This window comes from Tenrec ecaudatus, chromosome 9 (assembly GCF_050624435.1).
Source record: "Tenrec ecaudatus isolate mTenEca1 chromosome 9, mTenEca1.hap1, whole genome shotgun sequence".
Lineage (NCBI taxonomy): Eukaryota > Metazoa > Chordata > Mammalia > Afrosoricida > Tenrecidae > Tenrec > Tenrec ecaudatus.
In genome coordinates, this window is record NC_134538.1 from 77818778 (window position 1) to 77844363 (window position 25586).

At 48.6% G+C, this 25586-nt stretch overlaps 1 protein-coding gene across 1 annotated transcript in view; it reads right to left on the reverse strand.

Moving 5' to 3' along the window:
• Positions 1–559: 559 nt before the first annotated feature.
• PLEKHA8 (pleckstrin homology domain containing A8) overlaps positions 560–25586 on the reverse strand; it is an 82341-nt gene continuing 57314 nt past the window's right edge. Inside the window, exons 13-14 of the mRNA XM_075558225.1 lie at positions 9706–9767; positions 560–6634 (exon numbers count right to left, since the gene is read on the reverse strand). Coding sequence (XP_075414340.1) covers positions 6437–6634; positions 9706–9767 — 260 coding nt within the window. The 3' untranslated portion in view covers positions 560–6436. The remainder of the gene's footprint in view (positions 6635–9705; positions 9768–25586) is intronic.

A 25586-nucleotide genomic window follows, 5' to 3' on the forward strand; every position in this document is an offset into this window, starting at 1 on the left:
GATGGGCCAAGATGGTCCTCTGGTTCGGCTTGCGAAGGTTTTCTTAGCCTGCTCGACTCACTAGCTAGGGTGCCCTGGGCACGAGGTTCCCTTGTCTGCTTTCTCACCTGGGACAGGAGACAACAGTCCCTGTCCTACAGAGAGGCACGCCTCCTCCTCCCCCAGCGCCCTCGTCATGGGAGTCCTCCTTCAGAAGAGGAAACCGCCGGGAACCTCTTCTGCCCATCGATGCACGTGTCTGGCAGGAACCAACACCCAGGAAGGAAGCAAGAGTCAGACTGGCTATGCTGTTTCTCAGTGATGGTGCAATCGGGAGTGATGTCCTGGTCACCCCCCTCCATTTCCACGCCAGGCTGACTTTCGTATCGACGGCCTCGCCTTCGGCAACGGAGGGGTGTGTGTATTTGGAGGAACAACGTGCTAATGTTGGCAAAAGGCTTAGAACGGTGCCTGGCAAACGGAACGAGCCATACGCAATACTTACTCTTGGCATGCTGAGTAAAGCAAAGGCAGCGCGCACACAGACACACAGAAAAACTTTAAAGCGCATTCGACACAATACTTTAAAAATAAGTTTATTATAACTAACGAATATAAAATCTGACAGATGTCCTCAGACATTTTTGCAAAAAAAAGGAAAGCCCTCCCCGGTACCCCTGCCCGCATGATACAGAGTAAGAACTTGTACAGAGAAACAATGCAAGTCTAAACATGAACTTGTCATTCACCAGCTGGGCCCCAAAGGTCCCAACATTATATTCTAAGTCAAGGTCCGTTGTAATAAGAGAGCAACAAGCCACACGACACTTTTATAGTTTTAACTTCCTCTCAACCGTCATTATGATGCTGATTCAACATGTTGCAGACAAGAACAGGTTAAGGGGCGACTGAGACAGATACTCAAAGTGCATGGACGTATGAAACCACAGGCATTGGAGGGGACACTGGGTGTGGACTGAAAGGAATCCGCGGACACTTCTCTATGTACACGCTCGCCTTTGGCTACGGAGACTGTTTTGCTCAGTCTATTAAGCAGATTAAATTTATCTGAACACATTTCTTATCTGACACAGATTGTCCACAGCCAATTCATATGAGGTAGTTGGGCTGTTTAATGCCATTCCTCTGCAGTTCCCATGATACCTGGGAAGTGTGCCTTAAGCATGCCATGAACCTGGCTCGTTGGCCTTCTAGGGCACAACGGAATCATCGCTCTCACCCTTTTGGTGACCCCTGGCCCCAGCCCCTCCACTCAGACACACACCTAGGCAGAAGCCCGTGGCCTGAGACAGGCTCCACCAGAGCTACCAAGCACCGGCTAGTTTCCACTGAGTAGGTGTCAGGAGGAAACGCTGCCCTCATGCTAAAACACACAGAGTTAGCCAGCAGGACTTATGTTCTTCAGGTGATTCTAACGTGCATCCCAAACCAAATTCCCTGCCATCGAAGGGATTCTGACCCTACAGAACAGAGTAGACCCGCCCCTTGGGGTCTCTGTGGGGGATGACAGCCTCATCTTCTCCCATGGAGCGGCTGGTGGGTTCAAACTGCTGGCCCTGGCAATCCAGTGCCTCCACAACCCACAAGGCCAGCGGGGGGTGGAGGGGAAGGCCTCCTTGTCTTATGCGTCCGTATCTATAAAACTCACCCTGGGGGGGTGGTCAGTGAGGACCCCCTGGGGCAGTGTCTCTGGAGTAGAAGGACAAAGTCTCGGCAGGGGACAGGACCTGAATGAACCAGCTCGAAGCTCTGGTCTTCACATGGCCGGGCTGGAAAGAGTTCTTGGTTCCGAAGAAGTGGCTAATAAGAGTAAGCAAGGGCTAGAGAAGGTTCACATCCCTTCGCGGTGGTGTGCTTGTCCTTTTAATTCAGAGCTCGATAAAACAGCAGAGAGAGAGCAACACCTGCGTCCACTGAGCCGAGATCCACAACCCTCCGCTCCACGCTCTGGAGTGCCTGCTGTGCAGGGCAACGAGAAGTCGGGCAAACGGCCACCGTGCACAGACGGGATGGGCACTGGGCGTGCTTACAGGGCAGGCCTAGCCAACAGTTCAGTTACGGAGCTGAACAGACTCCTAACAACCTAATACGACTAGACGGCTGGGTGATTTTAGAATGCTTCTCCTTACTATGACACCCCTGAGGAAGCCACTGCAGTTTACAAAGGGCCAGATAGGAGCAGAGCACAGTTCTAAATACAGCGTTCCATGAACATGTGACAGGGACAGACACAGGCTGATGGTGGGCAGGCCACACAAGACCTCCAAGAGCATCCCACATCAGGCCTTGGGCTGGGACCGTGGGCACGAGCCCAGCTAACAGAAAGATGGCTTCAAGTACAGGTTATTTACTAAGAAACTGTCAAACTACAGGGGAAAAAACCCTGTAAACTAAAAAAAAAAAGTCACTAGGTCATTTTAAAAAAGGGAATTGAAACATGAGTGGGGGAGAGCTAGGCTGCTTTATAACCGATGACTAAAATCGGGAGCAACTGACTTAGTGAGCAATTCAGAAATGCACATTAGGTAACCCATGTCTTGTAGGGAAAATGAAAACCGTGTTCCTCCCTTCCAGCACCGCGTGGGGCTGAGTCAGAAAGTACTGCTGCAGCGGCCCCAGGTGCATGCGCGCAGTTTGTCCCAGGAGATGAGCTGACACGCCTGTCCAGTCAGAGGGGGCTGCAGACGGTGCTCTGAGAAGCACACTGTTGGAGTCTCGTGAGAGTGCCTTTTGAAAACAAAGGTGCAGAGGTCCGGGCTGTGGAAGCTTTGCAGCAGGGTGGCGGCCCGCGGGCCTCCGCACAAGAACGGATTCAGATGCTGCCAGGGTTTGAAGGGAGGCCTCGGGGTGAACCCAAGACAGAGGGCCAAGCTCTGACGATTCTGGTGACGATATTTTGGGGATCCCAAGTGCCAACCTTGATAGACTTTCTCAGGACACAAATCTGTATCGCAGGGCCTAAAAGGCTTTCAGAAAACGTAAAAACTGCATGGGTGAGGGAAAAAGCCAAGAAGGTTTCACTGAAGAATGCTTCTAATCCGGACAATGCCCTGCCTGCTCCTTCAGACCACAAGGGCTGCCCGAGGCAGACTTCACTGCAGAACAACACCCCCCCCCCCATTCTCTGTACCGCTCTGATCTTGCCCCGCCAGGGGCCGTTTGCTCCCCATACCCAAGAAGCATCGAAAGGAATACAATCCGAGGTCCACGGAGAGGAGAAAACTGCCGTTCTGACATTGTGTAAATTAAAGAGCACAGAATTCTCTTCTGGGAAGAGTTTGACCAGGGATTTCCAAACGTATCTGGTCTACTGCCCCCTTTTCAGAAAAAAATAAAAATGATGACCGAGTTCCCCATCCCCTGCCTCCTCTGGCTTTCCCGGTAGACCATCATCACGATCAGGCGGAGCGCCGCCCAGCGCAGGCAGTTATCGCCCACTTGGGGAAGTACTGTAGGTGCTCGAGAGCCGGGAATCTCCTTCAGAAGTGTGTAGAGCTACAAGGAAGATATGTGAAGAAGCAGTAGCTTCACGTTTTGATGTTCCTCTTTAGTACAGATGTCTACGGCTGTGCACTGCACTGTTTTGATTTGCTCTTATACTGCTCGAGCCCTCTGGCTCAGCAGAGACTTCTCAGTACATATGATTTCACCCTCAGATTACGTGTCCTCAGAGGACACGTCCTACTTACCCCACGTATCTGAAAGGAGAGACACAGCGCCTTTGAGCATAACCTTGAGCACGCGCACTTTCTGGACACAGACATGAAATGATCGTCTGAGAGAGAAGACGGCGGCATTCTCAGCCGGCCCCCTGCTGGACTAACAGACCACCAGGCTCAGAGCCCCCCCCCCCCGGAGCTCGCCTGCCCTCTGCTACAGGACGTGTGTGAAAGCACGTGGGCAGGTAACACCCAAAGTGACGGCGGCCTCTTCTCAAGAGATGACACACTACTCTTTTTCCTTGAGATTCTCTCAAAAGGTGTCTCTAGAGAAGGTGCCTTAATAATCTGTGCGGCCATGAGAGTCAGGGCCATACCAGTTTTCTCATCTCCCCCTCACTGTCCAGGTGCAAGCAAGCGTGGGTGTCTTAGAAAGCAGGGAGAAGGATGAAGAAAAACCCTTTTGTTTCTTTCTCATTGCCTCCTTCTAGGAAAGTGAATGCAGACGAGCACACACTGCCACACAGAAGAAAGGGAAGACCGAGTGAAGAGATCGGAGATCCGGGAGGACGCTGCATTCAGGTCACGTGGGGTGCAGGGGTTGTTAGCTGCTGGCTCTAATTCCTTGTACTGAGGAGTGTTATACATCTTGGATAAACGAGGATGTGCTAGGGAGGAAGACGTCTATGCCCCTCATCTCCTGGGCCGGGGAGAGAGCGTAGAAAATGTAAACTTATTTGGCCTGGTCAGAGAATCCTGACCCGAGTTCCCAATACCAAGAGGTGCCCATGCTGTCATGTGGCCGGGCAGGCCAGTGGTCACCAGTCTGAGAATGCTCAGAGTGACCACCTCCTTGCTTGGAGGATCCACTAGTCCAGCTGTGGCAGGGGGAGGGAGGACAACCAGTTTACAGAACCATGCGCGCTTTGGAAGCGACCAGTTTCTGCTCCCGTCTCCTGCAGACGCCATGCGCCATGATATCAAGAGCATCTTCATCCCTCCCAGACAGCTCCATGAGAAATGCAATGCCCACAGCCCCCCCCCCCCCCCCCACTGCCGACGGCTCCGGGAAAAGTCAGCAACAGCAGCTTCCTCGCAGTCACCCAGTCTTAAGACAACCGCGATGGATGGATTCTCATTTGAAGTGTTTTCCAGAGGTCTGGATGTGGGCAGAGTACCTGTGCTTCTTTAGTCTGAGCTAAACAAAGGTCTACTTGCTTAAAGACAGATAAAGGCCAACTCTTCCCTCCTCCTTTACAAGGCTCTCTGCCCCAGGGACCTACAGCCCCACAGCGGGCTCTAGAGAGGCTCAGGTGGCTGTCACCTGCACCCCTTGAAGAACTCACCGTTCCCTGGGGACCTGCTGCCATAGTTTCTAGTGAGGAAGGAGCCTGAGGCTTCGGGCACAGTGGGCGGCCTGCGGGCACAAGGGTCAGCTTGGGCACCACACTTTCCACGAGATGGCTTCTTCAAGGTCACTGGATGAGACCGTTATCTGTCTGAAAGCTGCATTTTGTTTGCGGGGCTCGGCGGCTGAGATTAACCCAGGATGCAGCGGAGAGCACATCACAAGTGTGGTCCCTGATGCTGAGCCAACTGTGTCAAGGGAAACCGCTGCCAAGGCCCTGCGCCCCCTGCGGCTGCCCTCCTTGACTGCCAATAGGTCCAAGACAGCCCCAAGGACAACAGGACACAGTGAGAAGACGGGATTCAGGCCCCTCGAATCTAAGCCCATGTGGTGGCTCTTCCACCCTATCCCTGGAGGATCACCTGGGAGTCTGTTCAAAGGCAGAGCCTGCCGGCCCAGAGCCTGCTCACAGACCACAATGAGGAAAAATACCTAAGGATTTTAAAAAGAGACAAACAAAGAAAACATCTCTGGCTTTCCCGGAATTCTGTCCCCCTTCGAACCCACTGTATTTCAGTCCTGGCTCCTGTACTTAGTGGCTGCAGGCTGGAACAAATCACTGCCCGACTGCCCCTTACGTTTGAAACGGGTAACGGTCGCCTTGAAGGCCAGTTTGGCGATCAAGTGTGGAACAGCATCTGAGAAAACTAGGTGTGCATCTTCTCGGATGGCTTGCCCCGCCTCTCCCAGGTCGGTGTTAGACATCTCTGGGAGTCCCACTGTCCCACCAGGAAACAGGGATGGCCCTCCTGGTCACGGTCTCGGCCGCCTACTATAATCACAGGTTCGCACCCACACCTGTAACACCTGGATGCACAGGCCCCCTCACCAACAGAGGAGAAGAAGCGGGGAGAAGGCCCACTGAGGAGTCTAAAAGGAATAGCGGGCTATTTTTCACTAGTTTCAACAAAGGGGCTTACCCCCCTCCAAGTCTTCAGTATAAGTTGGTTGAATCATAGAGTATAAATAATACTCATTGATACAGAATTTGCTTTTACAGCTTGGGTATGGGTGGCCCATTGAAAACAAAACACAGTACAAGACAAGGCCAACGAATCATTTGTCAAATGTCACATTTCTTCTAACTTGCTGTTCAAGTCTGTAATCACAGAGCAGAGTTTAGCTCTCTGATTTGGTTTCCAGTTGGCCCTTTGAACTGCGATCTGTAGCACCGTGGTTTTTAAGCACACAAAACAAATATGCAATTAAAAAATCATATCTAAAAGCACTGGGTTCTGCCTCCTCCTCCCCATCCTCCAATGTAAGGGGCTGGAGGGGGTAGACGCTGCTGCTGCAATGCAGTAGGGCAACCAAACTCATTAGCAAACCGTATTCCCTGCAGTTAGGAGGCAGCGCTGTCCCACTGACGTCATACCACCTCATCAGACTCCAGTCCGTGGACCTCGTATAGTGTATCCAGTATGGCCAGCTGCTTTTCCATGGCAGGGAGGTAAAGGCTGAGGTCCCTCTGCATCCCAATACTGAAGGCTTCTTTCTGGTGGTCACCTTCCTTTATGGTCAACGCAGCCACAAAATCTTCATAGGATGGCGCTGCCCTCAGAGCTAACTGCAAGAGAACTGCCCATGAGAACAAGCACCAGCACCGTCTTTCATGCCCACTCAGTTTCTTTGTGTGCACACACGCACATGTACACACACACACACACACACACACACGGAAGGATAAAGAAATAGGAATCTATCCTTCTAATTTTGGGGCTCCCTAACATGATGTGCCTAGCACCAAATCAAAACTTGAGGCCGGCACCTGGGCATCTTCAGAAAAATTCCCTGCGAGTCACAGTGCCATCTCAAACCCTTAGGGTCACCAAGTGGCAGTCACAGCCTGTGCCCCACGTGGCCAGCTCCTCGGGCAGCTGTCTCCCCCATCTCTCCAGCTGTGTGGCTCTGTGCCTCTCCTCAGTCCCTCGCACGGATGGTCCTTCCTGGGCACCCCTGGATGCCTGCTAAGAGGGAAGAAGCTGACATCTGCTGCGTGCTGACAACTACACTTTGCTTTGCTCCCGGGGACCTTGGAAAGGTGACAGCTCACCTCCAATGTGCAGGTGAAGGCCACAGAAACAGAGAGCGTGGACCTTGCATCTGGTTTCACCACTTCTGGGTGCGTTTCCAGCCTCACTGTGCTACTTCCTCACGGAAGAGGCCCTGGGCTCCTTACACTCCCAGGACATCCCTCTGCTGGCCAACTGTGCCCTCTCCCCCACTCTGCTGTCTAGTCGGTTCCACCTCACAGGGACCCTGTAGGGCTGTAACCCATGCTTCCTGGCAGCCCCTCAGTCAGCTCTGCTGGGATCTCTCCATACGGGTGGATAATCTTGAACCAGCATTTCCAACTGCTTTCCTGAGCTTCCTCCTCCTCTGAAAGTCCCGGAGACTCAGTCTACCCATTTTGCACAAAGAGAATGGCTGCTGTTATCAGTCAGTGGCTCAAGCACAGGATTACTCAAACTGACCTGGATCGGGATCCCATAACTGCCTTAATTTATTTTTAAGGGTTCTGGAAAAGGTGCTAAAATACCAAGAACCTCGGTTTCCTGACTGGCAGCAGGAACTAATGTCACATTCCGTCTGCTGAGAATTCATGGGAAATGAGACAGTGTCTAGCCCACGCCTAACCCATAATAAGCACTCACACAACAGTCGGCGTTCAAGGGAAGGACAGAAAATAAAGGGGAGACAATTGTCCACCACAAGATGGGAAGCCCCTCCCAGAGCGGGAGGATGTGGGGCTCCTTCCAGATTTGAACCAAGAGTTCTAAACTGTGGATGGCACAGATCAAAGGGGCTGCACATGCGCTTACAGGAAGCAGGGGTCAAGAAAAGATCACAAGCACACCTAGCATTAGCGGTGAGAACTTTATATACGATGGGGCAGGAATGGAAAGGATGCTGAATCTTAGAAATCATGTCAGTGGACACGGAAAGATAAGGGAATAATGCTTTTAAAATTCTGAGGGTAATTCTACACCCACCCAAACCACCACTCTAGAAAACGGGCAGAATAAAGACATTGCCAAACACAAAGGAACTGAAAGAAAAAAAAAGCGTAGTTCCCGTGAACCTTTCCTTAGGAAGGATGGCGACAACTAAAACGCAGGGGTAAGTCAAGAAAGAGCAAGTCAAGGACCTGGCCAAAGCGCCCATCCGCTAAGTGGGGAATGGAGGATGGCTGCTTTGGTTATTAAAAAAAGCCAACAACTTGTGTACTTGTGTTTAAGTAAAACACACACACAATTTGTTTTGTTTTTTAAAGTTTCACCAGAGTGGGGACTAAGACGATGGAATTCTGAAAGTTCACTTGGGAACCAGAGAGGGCCCTCCACTCCCATCTGATGGGGAGAGGGCCGGCCCGAAGGGTGGCAGGAAGCTAGAGGCAGAGCCTGGACCAGGCGCCCACTCAGGAGATAACAGCTGCTTCAAGACAGAAGCTCATCATTTGGCAAGCGAATAAGCCAAATTCTCTGAATGTAAAACATGTTTTCCTGGCTCTGCCCCTGGGCACACGGCTGGGCACTCACAAGGCAGGGTTGTCAAAGAATCTCAGAGAGAGGCTGACCCAGCCAGTCTAACTGTAGACTTACCCACTTCATCGCTAAGACTGCTGACCACGCCCAACAATCTACTTTCTTAAAAAGCAGCAACCTTAAGAAAGTCCTTGGCACTGCTAACACGAGTCTTCAAGACGTGCAGACTCTACAGCCTGGAGTGTTTGAACTCTGTGTGCCCCAGACTCTTTTTGGCTCAGTGGGAGAAAGAAAAGCTCTACTATAAACTCGGAACCCCAGGGAGGCAGTGGCTATGCATGGAGGGTCGCTCTAAGTCGGCACTGCCTCGATGGCAGCGAAAGGATCCTTTAAATGCGCAGAAGACATTTTCTGCGTGGCTGTCTGTATCCCCCGGCCTTCTACAGAATGCTCCCGTCTAGCGTGTGTCCAGGGCACCCCTCTGCCTTTTCAGTTCCACTGCACTCACAGTGACTCTGCCTCTGATGCAAGATCACGGCTGGCGCAATGGGGTCAGTAGACACAGACGCCTAACGGATTTGTCTGAGGGACTTGATCCTTGGGTTCTTCCGAGTTCAATATGCTGTTAAAGAGGGGGTCCCCTGATCGGAGCCCCAACACGGGAGCATCAACACCCTTACAACGAAAACCACTGGACATGAGCAATGTCTAGCCTTAGCTGCTGCAACACCCAGTTTATTTACCACACGGAGAAAGAGTTCCACTGAGATCTCAGCCCCAGCAGGACTGGGTCGCATGGCCAGCAGAGGGAGCAACTTGCTCGAATGCACCACTTGTTCCCTCTCCTGTCTACCGGTCGTGATTCTCCAACACGGGCGCTGGACTCAGAGGAGGGCAAGGCGCACTCTGAAATCCTCCTTCTACTCTAGCCCGGACTAGACCACTTTGGTTGTTGTAAATTTCTCCCCGCACACACCAAATGCCTACAGAGGCAAGGTAATAGCAACATTTTGCCTCTTTTACTTAAAAACAGACAAACCAACACACACACACACACACAAAACCCAACACACAAACCAACACACACACACACCATCACCACCACCACCACCACCCACCCTGTTACCAGGACATTAGGAAGAAGAGATCTTACCGCAAAAACCCCTCGAACGACCCAGCCGTGGTGCTGCCGTAAAGTTTTCCCATATGCGTTATCTTGAAAAGAAGAGAGAAGAGCCCCGTGAGGAGGAACGTCACCCACGGCTTCGGCAGTACTTGTGTTAGAAACTCGTGGGGCTGTACGATACTGCGCGATGTAAGAGCTCTCAATAAAATGATTAAAATTAATAAAAGACAAACAACAAAAAGAAACTCACCGGGGGGGAAAATCAAATAATAAGCCTCTGTTATCCCATAAAGTCTTAAATAGGGAAAAAACCCCACAATTTTAAATTTAAAAGATACATTTAAATCATTTCTATTTTTTTTTTGTTAGTTCAAGGATCGTTTGCTGGCCCTTAGGAGCGTTTTCCAGTCCAGTCTGTTGGGGCACCATGCCCTGGCCCCAAAGTCCACTTTCAGCATTCCCTGGGGACCTTGCCGCTCCATTCCCTTGCTGTTCCGCTGCACTCCCCCAGTGCTTTGCCTCGGTGTGGTGGGATCAGGTCAGGTGCAATTCCCACACTGTGTCTCCGGTGCAGTCCCCTGTATTGCCCTTAGTCAGTGAGGGGCATCATGTCTCATAGTGGGGCCAGCCATGTTGTTCTCTCTGTGGACTGGCTGCTCTACACAGGAACATCATCATCACGGCCTGGTGGGCCAGGCTGTGCTCCACTCTTTCTTCCTGCCCCTTCATCTGCTCCCGTGTGCTCTGATCAGATATGTCCATCTCCCGGAGCTGCAGAGTCAATGTCGTCCTTTGGAACAAATTCTTTTCGGGGGAGGGGCAGGAATCCACTTAATTTTTGGTGCTGGGGCCAGCCTCCCAGACCTCTCCACTGGTTCCCTACTCCATGCTGGGATATTGCATTCACACCTTGCGGCACTGGGTTGAAGTCTGGTATATTTCTATTTTGTAAACTATGCCAAGGGATCTGAACTTTAGGTTATTTTCATGGTTAAACAACAATAACATATATACTAAAGCGAGAGGAAAGGGCATTGGAAAATGGAGATGAAAACCATCGGGAAAACCAGTTACATAAAGCAAGCACTGCTGCTACGGCTCCAGCAGGTAAATGCACAGGCTTATGCTAACACAGCAGACTGAAATATCACATGACCTATTCAACACGTCTCTGTCACTGGAGGGTGGCTGCAGACAAGTGCTCTCCCTAAGGCATGTGTTTTAGTCTGGATAGGGTGCCTTCGAAAACAAAACCACCCCAATAAAGCAGTTCCGTCAAAGCAGTGGTTTCGGGCCGGATTCGCAACCGTGTAGTCCTGAGAGGTTTTCTGAACGCACACCCACGACCACAGGAAGTCATTTTCAGAGGATTAAAAACGGCCAGGAAAGCTGTGTGGAGGATTTTCTTTTCCCTCCCAACCACGCTCCTGCTCCGTCGTCCAGGGTGGCAAGGGCTGGCCTGGGTCAATTCTGTTGGGAAATATTGCTCAAGCGACTCTGTAGTCCTGCTCCAGCCCCGCCGGAGCTCCCAAATGTCTTCTTTTGCTCCCTAAATTCAAAGAACATCTTAAACAAAACCATGCGAGTCCCCGAGGATGCTGAAACTGCTGTCCGTGGGTGGTTACAAATCAGAAAGCGAGGGTTTCTTCAGGGCAGGGTTAGAGATGGAGGCGCTGCCTTCAGGGGTACAGACCTAGGAGGACAGACCGTATGGTGACAGGCCACAGCTGCGAACTGTGTTTGACAAAGGCTTCCCTGATTCTGTTACAATATCTTTGGATTCACCCTCGTCCACCATTAAGGTATAAAAATGCTCGTGAAATCTGCGTGTCCCTGAGCGGGTCTCTGCTGCCCTCTCTAGCCATCTGTCCCCCAGTGTAAAATGATCTCTAAGAATCTGTCCAATTCCAGCATCCTATTCTGGGTTGTGAAATGGTTGTCTTGACTGTCCCTGTGAATATACAGCACTAAAGTTAGAACCCGTTGTTACAATTCTGCTAAAAGGGGGCTTGCAGTTAGTAAGCTGGTTAAAGAGGAATAGATGGGAACATTGCTCACATTCTGTACTTTAAAGGCCATAACTTATTTTAGTCCAAATGTGTTTTAAAACATCAGATGTGGGACATAATAGTTTTATTTCTGAGAAACAAAACCACCCCATCCCCCTCCAAGTACAAGATGGCTGTGTGTCACACGGCAGAGCGTCCCCGAGGACGTGGAATGAAGAAATACTTGCCAAAGTCAAAATGAATTTCTCTTGAGTAACGGCATTCTTAGGAGGCACGCTGCGTGTTTATCGCCGTCCTCCATTCCCCGCTCCAGCATCATCTCCATGACGCTGCAGAGCCCCCAGCCTGAATCGACGGCAGGGCCCCGTGATGGGGGCTTCATCTGCCCGCTGTACCACATCCAACTTCCCGTCCACATACACTCCCCACACTCCCCCAAGTGCGAGCGTTAGCTAATGACTGCGTCGGGATTACTCCAATAGGATGTGAAACATTTTGAAGTATTTTTTTAAAAGCACGTGCTAAAATAATAAAAGCCAGCCACAAAACCAACAGCACATGTTGGTCTGCAGTGAACAGCCACGTAGGTGGGTTAGACGCTGCCCAAGGATGCCAGGGTCGAGGGGTCTCGAGGGTCACAATGGCGTTGCCATGTGGTAGTACCTCTATCTATCCCAGGTTACTTCAAGTCCACCAGCTTCGAAATGATGCAATTCTGCTCAACTTTTTATTTTAAAATTTAGGGTGAGGGCTTAGTAATACTTTCAGTTTATTCCACTCTTGTAATTTTACATAATTCAACTTTGCTTAAAAAACTCTATTATTTTTTTTAACACTATACACCTGAAAGACAAGCATGGCGCTGCAGGGAAGCACGAGGCTGCCACCTTTGGAAAGGTCAGAGTGCCTCAGACCCACGGGGCACGAGGTGCAGACCGCGCCCTCCAGGTGGGCCTTACAAAGCCTCGGAGCTCTGCGCAGGGTCCTGATGGATCGAGACCGACTCCATAGCAATCGGGTGGGCATCTACGGCTTTGGAAGCTCGTTCAAAATGACAGCATCAATACGGTAAAGCAAAAGCAGCAAAGGTCAAGAATCAGTGAATTCCAACTCAGAGAAGATTCTTAGAAATATGTAGCCTAAAGGAAGACCCCAAAGTGAATCTAATTATTGCCATTTTTAAGGGAATATTCTGAGTAGACTATGACTTAAAGACAGTTACACTTGAAATCAAGTTGATGTTTTGTAAGGGGGCCCGTGCTATCAGATATTTTAGATGTGAAGTATCTTGAGAAATGTGAACTAAAAAGCCCCTGGCCCAGACTGTGTGCAATACAGATGTGTGCAATACAGACGGGCACCGTCTCTCAGATAAGCTACAAGGGGAGCAACCTTTGAACCACGCAAGGAGCGATCTGGGCTGAAATGATCTTGCACAGGTCCATGGAAACATCCTGAAGTGAGTTCCTGAGGTCCGACAGTACAGCTGTGGTCTTTCAGGGTCTTGGTTACTGAATGCCACGAAAGCCTCCTGGGGACTGGCACAGGCCCCAGCTGCTCTAGTCAGTAAGATTCACAGAGACTCTGCCATGTTCCACACACAGTGGGGGACAGTAAAGACCCTGGGGAGAGAGGGGGCGTCTAACATCAGTTCCCAGCCCTTGAAAAGGGAGGAAACCATTTAACAGATCCTCATTCTACAAAGCCCTCACTGCTCCACAGGGATTTGTGTACAGTGCTCCAGGCGCAGGAAGGAGAGGGAGCAGTCTCACCCAGCCTTGAGGGGATGTGGGCAGAGAAAATCTCAGAGGAGTCTTAAAGGCTGGGTGGGGCAAAGAGAAAGGAGGGAGATGGTGCTCCAGACCAGGGAGCACCATGGCGGTGTGGTGGCAGGCTTGGCAATGGCGAGATGCTCACTGTGGTTGAGAAACCTTGAGGCCAAATTGTGAGGGCCAAGTCCATGTGGCATAGTGGCTCCACACTGGCCTGTTGACCACAGTCAGCAGTTAGAAACCACCACCGCTCCCTGTAGATTTACTCCCCTGGGAACCCACGGGGGCTGGGGGGGGCAGTTCTACTGCTTTATAGCGCTGTTATGAGCTGGAATGATATGTCATAAATAGCTATATATTTTTAAAAATCCATGCAATACAGAAAAAGCCTACCTCCTTTCCATCACCACCCGGCCCCAGGCCTTCCTTCTTCTGATGTCAGGTGCTGCTGAGCTGGCTCTGACACACAGCAGCTCTGTACAACAGAGCGAAACCCTGGCGGGTCCTGCGCCAGCTCTTCCCCGACTGCTAACGGAAACTACTGGTTTGCTGTGGACTCGTGTAGACTGCCTTCCCATGCACATATGCACAAATAGAAAAACGTTGGGTCTTCTGTTTATCCACATAAATGGCAAAATATGGTATGTGGGCTTGAAATTTGTTCTTTTTATATTATAATATGGCATGGATATACTTCAGTTTCACTACCTTTAAATCTAAAGCATTTTCACTGCTAGAGAATATCCCATGACGCATGCATGCACATGTGTAGGCACACAGAGGTGGTTCATCATTTTGCTTTCTTGGACTTCTGGGTGGATTCCAATCTTTTCATGATTATAAACAACACAACAAATAACAACTTTATTCAAGTTTTCTGGAACAAATAAATGATGTTTCTCTAGAAAACAAATCTAGACGTGGCATTCCTGGAGGATGGGAAGTACGTATTTAATTTTAACAGATACTACTCATCAATTTATACTCCAAAAGCAGTATATGAGACAACTCAGCTCCCCAAGATCCCTTGAACACTGGATCACATCAGTACTTTAATTTTTTTTGTCAAAGTATTTTATTTATATTTCTAATAAGAATTTTAACTGTGTCCATTGCTCATTTCCATTTCTTCTCCTATGAAGTGAGAAATAACAGGCTCAAAGTAACCATTATGAGGATGGTGTGGGACTAGGCAGGGTTTGTGCTGTTATACGTTAGGTCGCGGAGTCAAAGCCAGCCCCTAACAACAACCAGTGTGGATTGCTTATGCATATGCTTTGCCTATTGTTATCATTTCATTATACGCACACATATAAAACATCGCACTTATTTTTTTCCCGATTTCACAAGTTATGCATATTATCAAGAACCTCAGAAACTCAGAAAAAAAAAAAAAAGGAAACTAAGGACACCCAACCATATGGAGCCAGACCCTTCTCTGAGGCTGAAGCATGCTCACCCCAGTCAGGAATGGTGGGGCTGAAGGGTGAAGTGAGGGTCCCGCTTCTTCACAGTGTGCAGCGGGGGAGCTGACCTGATCACTGAGCCTCTCCAAAGCCCAGCGGGAGCCACACAAACATTCCCATAGTTTACAATTCAAGTCAGCCATTCAAAAACACCCGCAAACCCTTCTCCATGTCCACCCCGAACCCCTCACAGAGGACAGCAAGAAGACGGGGTGCTATGGGGCCAAGTCACATGGGCAGTGGCCGGTTGACAAAAGAGGGGACGGCACAACTCTGTGGCTTCATACTCAGAACCAGGAAAGGAGGCAGGTAGCTGCTCTTTGCTGCACTGCATCTCGCCAAAGGCCCCACCTGGCAAAATGAGGGTGGAGCGGTCTACTGGGGGGAGAGGCAGTCAGAAGATTTTCATGTGGACTCAACAGAACACACGGTCTGTGCTTCCCTGGGGGCTGACTGTGGATCCAAGTCAAATGAAATTCTGACAACTTCGAGCTTTTCTACATTTATCATAAGGCCGCTCACTGGCCTAGTTGTGAGGATTTCTTTTCTTCTGTTGAGGGGTCACCCATCCTGAACACTATACACTTTGAGTTTCATCAGTCAAGTACTACATGGCCTCTTCATCTTCCGCAAGCCAGGCTGTAGCATCTGCATATTGCAGGTTGCTAACACGAGGGGTGCTCCCCCAAACCAGATGTGATGTGAGGGGATAGTGCATTTGGAGTTCATTCCACCAGGTCAGGCTGTTAATCACGCTTTCTATTTAGAGCTTCCGAAAAGACTGCCTAACAGTGTGCAACCAAAAAAAAAAAAAAAAAGGCCTGATCTGTGGCAGGCAGGGGATTGTTTTTGGCACCACGACAATGCACCTGACCAGGCAGCCCTATCAGTGCACCAGTTTTTGACAAAAACCAAACAAACAAACATGCCTCTCTTTCCCCATGTACCTTACTAACCTGGTACCACTCCAGGCAGCTTCTTTCTGTTCCTGCGAATGCAGAGGAACATGAAAGGACAGTGATTTGAGGACGCAGAAGAGGTAAAGAAAATGAGGGAGGTGCTGTCAGCCATCTAGATGAGTTTGAAAAATGTTTCCAAGAATGGAATAGATTTGACAAATGTATTAAGTGTAATGGAGAGAACTTTGAAGGTGTTAGGTTGTCCCTTGTAAGTCTTCTTCCAATCCGGATGCACGTTCTGCTTCATACAGCCAACTTTTCTGATATTGGTTCAGCATGTAGATGGAATAAGTATAGTGAATGAAGGCAACACAGATAACGCCTCTCCTGTTTTTGTACCATGGAGTGTAGATCCCTTAGAATTCTATCTGAATGACGGCTTCTTGGTCTATGGACAGATAGTGAATTAACACAACTGTTCTGGAATTCCATTTTATAGTGTTATCCATCATTTGCTATGATTCACACATCAAATGCCTGTGCACAGTCACTACAACACAAATAAACACCTTCCTGATATTCTCTGCTTTCTGCTACGATCTATCTGACATCAGCAATGATATAAACTAAATAAAATGCAGAATGAAATAAAACTTGTTTACAAAAAAAAAAAATCAGACCTGCCAGAAGTCCTTAGCTGACTCCCAGGGCTGCAACCATCTCTGCCATGTGAGGCTGCATTAAAATAATGTGAAGTCTAAGCCTGACCTACTTCAGTTAGAGAAGAGCAGATAATGAAATGCATTAATCTTCTCTGTAATACCCATTCATTATCATAATGCATGTTCTATAATCTGAGAGTATTTTTGGTCCCTGACAGACATAAATGATACCCTTCTTCCAGTTATTTGAGATGTCAGTTCCCTAGAGATCACAAGTCAAACTTTCTGAGCAGGAGCCGTGACAATCATTGTCTCCTATTCTCTCCCCTTTAGAAAGACAGAGATAACCCAGGGAAGGAAAGACTTGTTCAGAGTCACAAAGTTAAAAACAAGAAGGTACTATTTTTTCTTTTTCTAAAAAAAACAAAACAGGTTTAGTGGCATAAAATTCACAAATCATACAATATAATAGTTATATTAAGAAGAATTATACAATCATAACCAAAATCAAATTGACAGCCTATTGTTCTTTGTTGTTGCTGTTCAATTGCTTTTAAAATGAGCTGGGAGGTGCTATTTCCTGAGGTGTAACTTTATGCCTGGTGGCTAGCAGCCCAACATGTAACCACTATGCCATTGGGGCTCCTCAGATCAAGTACATCAGAGGGAGGCAAACGCTAGTCTGAAGAGAGAGTTAGAAAATAGGTAAACAAAGTTAAGAAAGGTAGAAGCAATCGTAGAGCTTGGGAAGTGGCAATCATCTCAGAACTGCAGAAACTAAACAGGAACTAGGAGAGACTGACCTAAGGCAGTCACGGTTGATAGGAGGCTAGTGAAAACAGTGAACCCTGAGGAAGTGGCCTTTGGTGAGGTCCTCAAACTACTGGTAAGACCCAACAGCTCAGACAGGAAGAGAGGCTGAATGGGGAATTTTACCAGGCTTTCGGAGAAGAGTTGACACCAATTTGACAGGAACTATTCCAGAATAGAGAAAAGGATGGAAAATCCCCAAACTTATTTTATAAATTTAACATAACTCTGATAATAAAACCTGGCAAAGACATTAGAATAATAGGAAATTATAGACCAATGTCCCTTTTGAACTATGCAAAAATTCTCATCAGAAAACAACAAAAATTAAAAAACAAAAAAATCCATCATGGTAATACCAGCTATGCAAGGAGTGTACATCATTATAAAAGCAATCAATGTAATCCCCCATATAAATAAGCCAAAGAAAAGGAAAATGATCTTATCAATTGATGCAAAAAAAAAAGGCATTTGACAAAAGCCAACACCCATTCCTGATAAAAATTCGCAGCAAAATAGGCATAGAATGGACATTCCTCAACATAATAAAGGCCATGCACAAACTCAGAGGCCATCGTTTTGCTTAGTGGGGAGAACCTGCGAGCATTCCTCTTATGAAATGGAACCTCTATTACCACTATTATTTAATATCATTCTGGAAGTCTTAACCAGAGGTATTAAACAGCAAAAAGAAATCAAAGGCATCCAAATTAGCAAAGAAGAAGAGCTCTATTTTCAGATGATATGACTCTACTTATAAAAAACCCCAAAGAGTCTACGAGAAAATAGCTTTAGCAATGTAACAGGGTACAAGATCAACAAGCAAAGATCAACCAGAGTCCTAAAAACAAAGAGAAACTATGAAAAGGAAATCAAGAAAGTAATACCATTTAGAATCATTACCCAAAAGATGAAATACTCAAGAATAAACCAACCAGAGAAACAAAGACTTGTACAAAGAAAACTACAAAACACAACTAAAAGAAAGCAATATAGACCTACATAAATAGAAGAAGGCTGCATGTTCAGGGGTAGAGAGACTTAACATTGTAAAAATGTCGATACCACCTAATCTATAAATATGATGTAACTGGGATCCAGGATCCCAGCATCATTTTTTAAAGAAATGGAGGGACTAACCACCAACTTTATATGGAAAGGAAAAAGATCCAACGTAAGCAAAGCACTATTACAGAACAACAATGAACAAGGCTTCTCGTTTCCCAACCTCAAAGCCTTCACAGCCATGTAGACAAAACAGTTTAGTACTGGCACAGCGATATGTGCCAGTGGCACAGAATAGGGAAAACCGGAAGAAAAAAAATCCACAACCGACAAAGAGCCAAAATACATGAACACATTAAATGGGGGGAAAGTCTCTTCAACAAAGGTGCTGGCAAAATTGGATTTCCATTTGCAGAAGAATGAAACCGGTTCCATTCCTCACTCAACAGGCAAAAACTAACTCAAGATGGATCAATGACATAGAAATTATAAACACTAGAATTACAAAAATCATCAATGAAAAAGTAGGGACAAACTTAAGGGCCCTAATACGTGGCATAAACACAGTATCAAACATAATGAAAAAACACACATAAACAGCAAAAGATAAAATAGGTAACTGGGGCCTCCAAAAATTAGGACACTCATGAGCATTGAAAGACTCCATCAAAAGAACAAAGAGAACCCACAGACTGGAGAAAGATTTTTGGCAATGACATACTGGACAGAGACTAATCTCTAAAACCAACAGCAAACTGCAAAAACTCCACAAGAACAAGATGAAAAATTCCGATAAAAACAGCAGAGGAATAGTTCAAGAAAAAAGACATCCAGGTGACAAAAAATAGATGAAGAAATGCAATGATTAGTTATTCAAGAGATGCAACTCAGAACAACGTTGACACAGCACCACAGAGCAACATTAAGAGCAAAGTTCAAAAAAACAGGACACAATAACTACTGGGAGCGTATGGAGATTAGAACCCTTGTCCACTGCACAAGCTTGGTGGGACAGAAAGGCCCTATGACTCAGCAATCCCCTTCCGGGGCACATCCCCGAAAGGGTTAAGAATCGCAGCACAAATAGATAGATGCATGCATACCACGTTCATCACAGCACCGGTCACAACAGCAAGAAGCCAGAACCAACCTAAACAGCCCTTCGTGGAAGAGCAGATGAGGTCCTTCCACACAAACGACGACGTCCAGCACATGGGGAAAAAATCATGATGACACGGAGCATCTCATGGTGTGGCTAGATCTGGAGGGCATTATGCTGCGTAAAGGTGTCCATCACAAAGGGCACATATGGTCTGAGACCACTGTTATGAAAGCGAAATGCCAAGAGGCAGGTTTCTTGAATGCCAACATCAACAGCCTTTGGTAGTCATAGGGCGGGGGGAGGACGAGGAAGCAATAGCCTAGAGGGCAGAGGGGTGTTGATTACGGGGAAGGGAACATTCGGAGGGAAGAGGGGCACGGGACAAGTTATTGGAAGGTTTGACAAGTTGTTTAAATTGTTGAACACAAAAATACTGAGCTCAAATGTAAAGCCCTGCAACAAAGAGTACGGAAGGCCACACCTGCCCTACCCTGGCTTCTCTATGCCACGAGGCAGGGATTAGACAGGTATCCATGCTCCATCTTTCTTTTCCTATTTTGACACCAACTGGTCATTCCATGCCACCCGAGATTTATGACGCGGGGTTCGATATTTCAGGCACCATTCACAACTAAGGGAGTTTGTTAAGGAAGTTAATAGGTTGCCACAGTCAGGATCAACAAGCCGTAAGACTAGTCATTGATTTCCTCAGCCAGCAGCCAAGTCTCTCAGCTACATGGTCCTTTGGGCTTTGCCTCCATGGGCCAGAAGGCCAGCCTGCCTGTGACTGTCCAACAGTTGCAGAGTCTCGGTGCTGACCGGTCCCCTCTCGTCGTGTTGCACGTGCCGTTTGTCGTTTTGGCACTCCATGGTACTTTCGACATTCTTCGCCAGCACCACGATTCAATGCATGGAGTCTTCTCTGGTCTTCCCTAGTCAATGTCCAACTGTCACATACTTAAGAGGCAATGGAAAATACCCTGGCTCCGGTTAGGGACATCTTTGTCCTCCAAGTAACATCCTAACTTTTCAGTATTCTAAAGACGTCTTGTGTACCACATTTACCTAATGCAATGCATCTTTTGATGTCAACTGCTAACTTCCACGAGCACCGACGGGAGACCCAAGCAAGATGAAATCCTCGACACCTCCCACTTTTCTCCATTTCTCATGATGTTCCCTCTGAAGCCAGCTGTGGGGATTCTGGTCTTCTTTACACGCGACTGTCACCTATGATGAAGGCTGCAATTCTTGATCTTCACCCGCGAGTGTTTCGAGCCCTCAACACTGGTGAGCAAGGTTGTGTCATCTGTGCAGGGAAAGTTGTTGCTAAGCCTTTCCTCCGATCCCGATGCCACATTCCTCTTCATAGAATCCAGCTTGTCCGCTTATTTGCTCAGCATGCAGATGGAACAAGTATGGCGAGAGGATGAAACCCTGCTCACCTTGGCTGATGTTAAACCCTGCAGCACTCCCTGTCCCCACCGTGCCTCTTGATCTGTGCACAAGGGCCACAGGAGCACAATGAAGGGCCTGGAATCCCTGCTCTTCTCAAGGCTGGCCGGAGTTTGCTATGATCCACACAGTCAATACAACACAGGTAAACGCTTTTCTGGTCCTCTCTGCTGTGAACCAAGCTCCATCTGACGTCCATCTCTATGGGAGGAGAAAGCCTCGTCTTCCTCCCAGACGTGCCAGCGGTGGGTTGGAACCTCTGCCCTTGTGGTCAGCTGCTCACCTGTAGCCCACGCTGCCGCCAGGGCTCGTCAAGCTACTGGGAAGGTGCCTGTGCATGTGCGTCAGCACAATGACCCGTGTGGGGAAAGCCACTGCACTAGGCAGTGAAAAGGGCAGCAGCCAGGGCCTATCTTAACTGCAGGCACCATCCAGGCTAAGAGCATGCCCTGGAAGCCAACCCCACCATGCGAGGCACACGCTTCGAGGTGCTTGAGAGAGAGCAGGGGTTGATTCAGGGTCCAACACGATGTCTGGATTTGACAAGTTGTAACTCTATGTTACACTTTTATCATGAGTTTTAGCTTTATTTCTCTCACAAAGCTGGCCTGGCTACGACAGTCTTGAAGAGCGAATATTCAACTGAACATCCCTGCTCATCATTTCTATCCTGTGCCAGGGATCCTGGCTGGGTTAACGTTCAACCTGACATTGATGGGATCCTTCGGGGGTGAGGGACGTGCAGTATGCTCGCCTGCTGAGGGGACGGTGAAGAGCAAGTACCACTGAACACAAGGGTGCCTGACATACCAGAGCAACCCCTTGCCCCTCTGCTTGCATGGCTGCGGCAGCTGTGAAGGGAGAGACTCAGATCTGGGCAGACCATGAAGCACATTAGTCATGGGGACCCAACTCCTCCCTTTGAATGACCTCTGGATAATGTCATGGGGCACGGCAGGTGCGGAGCAGCTCTTGGACCGCAACCACCCAGAATGCTCCACTCTGATCACGTTACAGATAATGAGAGTGATGCCTGAAAGGCAGGCAGCAAGAACTAAGTTCTCCTTCCAGATACTGTGCACTGTTCTAGGCCACAGAGCAAGGAACACACAGCAAGCCTCTACTGTGTCTTTGGGAACTTTTACCCAGAGCAGGGAGTTTGGTTGTTTGTTTTTTTTAAACCATAATTCTACCTCCAAGGCCTCTAATATAAATTTTACCTAATCGTTGTCAAAGTGTATCTCTTAATTTATCTCTACTTATCGCCTTTCCGGGAACCCTGGGAGCACTTTCAGGTAAGCACTGATTGTCCGACTGCTAACCTTCAGGTCGGTGGGACCGCCAGCTGCTCCGAGGGAGATGATGAAGCTACTTGCTCCGTACAGATGTACAGCCTGGGAAACCCTACACTCCTTACGAGTCAGACTGGATTCAATGGCAGTGGCTTTGTGCTTTGGAATTGTCTTGCTGGTCTTGGCTCAAAAAAGGAGGCGAATAAGGCTGGCTGATGCTAATGGGTGACTGACTTCAGCACCTTATTCCTGCTGACTTACCAAGCGTTTTGACGCAGGCAAAGTTCCCAAACAATCAAGGAATGACCTTTTAACCCTGAGACCATTGAGGTCTGGAACCGACCTCACTCTATGGCTCCATTTTCAAGCAAACCCACTATCATCAAGTCAGTCCTGACTCACAGGGACCCTACAGGACAGGCCAGACCTGCCCCTGCGGGTTCCCGATGCTATAAAGACTCGATGCACCAGAAAGCCTCATCTTTCTCTTGCAGTCACCTGACAGACTATAAGGAATAGCAGTACCAGGGAGGTTCTGCCCACCTTACACTCGTCAGTCACGCGAGATCAAAAGGGCAAAGTTGAGAAGGATTATGAAAAGCAAACAAAGAATGGAAATGGGAACCGCAGGGCAGAGGGTGCGTTACACTGAGGGCCGGCAGTGAGCGACATGAACCAACATGCTGCACGTGAGCCTGGTGGTCGGCCCTCTACACCTCCACCCAATCCGCAATAAAGCGGAACAAGAAACAGGAGCCAGGGGAGCACAGCTCTACAGGAGGGGGGTTCTATCTCAACTTAAGGTGGATTATTTATTTCACTTTTTACTAAAGAGAACATTTATTAAGTTGTCAACGGCCTACGGGCAAGACAGCTTTTGAGCATCTGGCCAGGGGTGAGGTTATCATGGGGTCAAGGGTTTACTGGGAGACATAGCTTTAAAAAGGCCATGGGAGTCAGAGAAAGGTGCCACACGAACCTGGTGTATGTAACACGGTGACTGGTGGGGCTCTGGAGGCACTAGGCCATGATTGGGACACTTGCCTTATATAAAACAAGGGCACTTACAATATTGGTCCAAGGGTTTCTCAAGGCAGACAAACATGGCTCATGACTGTGAGACCCCCAGTGCTGTGATCTTCATCAAGGACACAGCAGGTAAGCCCCTGAGCTCAACAGCCCCTCCCTGGGCGGGCCGGGCAGGTAGAAGTCATCCATTTCCTCAGGCACTCTTTCTGAGGACAAGACTGCTCACAGCCCTGATCGATGGCCAGAGGGATTCAATGGAGGCTTAATCCACACGGGGTCCCCTCTGCAAAAGGATTTGGGCTTTCACCCTAGAGGACTTGTTAAAACTCAGGCTCCTGGGCACCACTGCTGGAGTTCCGGACTCAGGCGCTCAGGGTGGAGCTGAAAGTCCACGTGAGTTTCCGGGGATGATGACAGCGCTGTCCTTGGACCACTTTGAGAGACTTCGAGACCCTGGGGACCTACAAATCCCCTCTAAGCCACAGGTTCAGAATCTCCAAACCAAACCCCACGCCAACCCACAGAGGCCCATGGTAGAACTGTTTCTGAGAGTTTTGGAGGCTGCGTCTCTTCATGGGAGCAGAAAGCCTGTCTTTCTCCTGTACAGCACCTGGTGGTTTTGAACTGCTGTCCTTGCAGTAAGAAGCCCAGGGACTTAAAAAATTAAGTGCAGTATTTATCAAGAATCTAGATAACACCTTGGCGGTATTGCAGGGGAGGTTGGGGGGAAATGGGGAGTTACTAATGATGAGCCCAAGAATGAAGAAAATGTTCTGAAACTGATTGTGGTGATAACTGTACAACTTTTCTTGGTGTGATTGAACAGTATGATACGTGAAATATATACCAATAAAACTGCTGGGGAAACAAAGAATCTATATAATACCTACTCGCATAGGGCGCTCTATAAATGCTAACTATTATTAAAATAATCCAACATTAATTCTAGAAACTTAAAAAAGACAAGCTAATCTGCTACACAGGGCATATCAATAAGAAACCTTGGTGGCTTTGTGGGCGAGGCATGGGCTGCTAGGCTCAGGTCACTTCCGGAGCACCATGAGGCTGTGTGCTCCCATAAAGATGCACAGTCCTGGGCACGCATGTAGGGCCACTCTGAGTTGCATGGCAGAGGGCGCGGTGTTGGTTTTGCTACAAGGGCTGCACATGTTCCCTTTTATGTGTGCCCCCCCTTCCTCATTCAGACCAGATGCGAGCTCCATTTGCAAAGGCTGGGGCGGTGGGATGAGGAAGCAGAAGTGGGTCTCTGGAAGAACCATGCCTCAGGAGCCTACGGGTTGTGGATGGCTCTTGTGCGAACGTTTCTGGCAGCACTGTTCTGGTTTGCACAGTTTGTGGTGTGATATGAGGGCGGGGGGGGGGGGAGCTGGCCCAGAGAGCCATCATCTTCCCACATGGAACGGCAGCAGGAACTCAGGGTCCCTGTGAGCACAGATCTGAGTTAACCCATGAAGCTGCTCTCTGAAATAATCCTGAATTTCAGCATGGAAGTCTCCAACCTTTATATCCCCTTGCTCCTCACCAATGAAAACAGCACCCAGAGTGCCAAAGGGAAGGAGACCCCAAGGGTGGCTGTGGTCATTTCAGCTACAGAGCAGCATTTGCCCTCTGAGTCCCCCCTCTCTTCACAAAATCAAATATGCTGGATCTACGGGGTCCAGTCTTCAAAACAAGTACAGCATACCAGCCAGAGGTGGCACTGTGGGGTCACAGCAAGATTGAGGTTCAAACCCACCATCTGTTCTTCAGGAGAAACCTGAGACTACCTGTTTGCATAAGGATGAATAGCCTCGGACACCTTGGAAAGCCTACGGGGTAGTTGGTTAGTTCACTGATGTTAGGCTGCTAGCTGCGCAGTTAGCAGTTCAGAACCACGAGCTGCTCCTGGGGGAAAGGCCGAGTCCTGCTACTACTGTACAGAGTTCAGCATCAGAGTCCCAGGGGGAGGCCTGCCCTTGAGTCACTGCACTGAAGTGCCACAGGAAGGCCAATCTCCTCCCACCAGGGCCTGCATTCCAGTCTCGGCTCCACCACTGCAAAATGGGGTGCCCAGGACATTAGAAAGCACACTCGAGCATCTCCCCCCGCCTCCTTAGAATGGTCTCTAAACCTGGGCAGACGTTCCGGCCCGCGTATAGCCTGCACTGAGTTTGAAGCTGATCTGGGAAGAACTGGCCTCTTCATACAAGATCTATCCACGTAACAGTGAGGGCCGCTCTCCATTAATCCAGCTCTTTTACAAAGATACTCTTCAATAAGCCAGATTTAAATTACCAGGCCCCTGTCTCAGGGGTTCTTTTTACTGCACAGGAAGCAAACAAAAATAAGGATAAAGAAACTAAACCAAATCCTGGAAAAACACAACGGTGTCCCCAGGCTCCTCCCG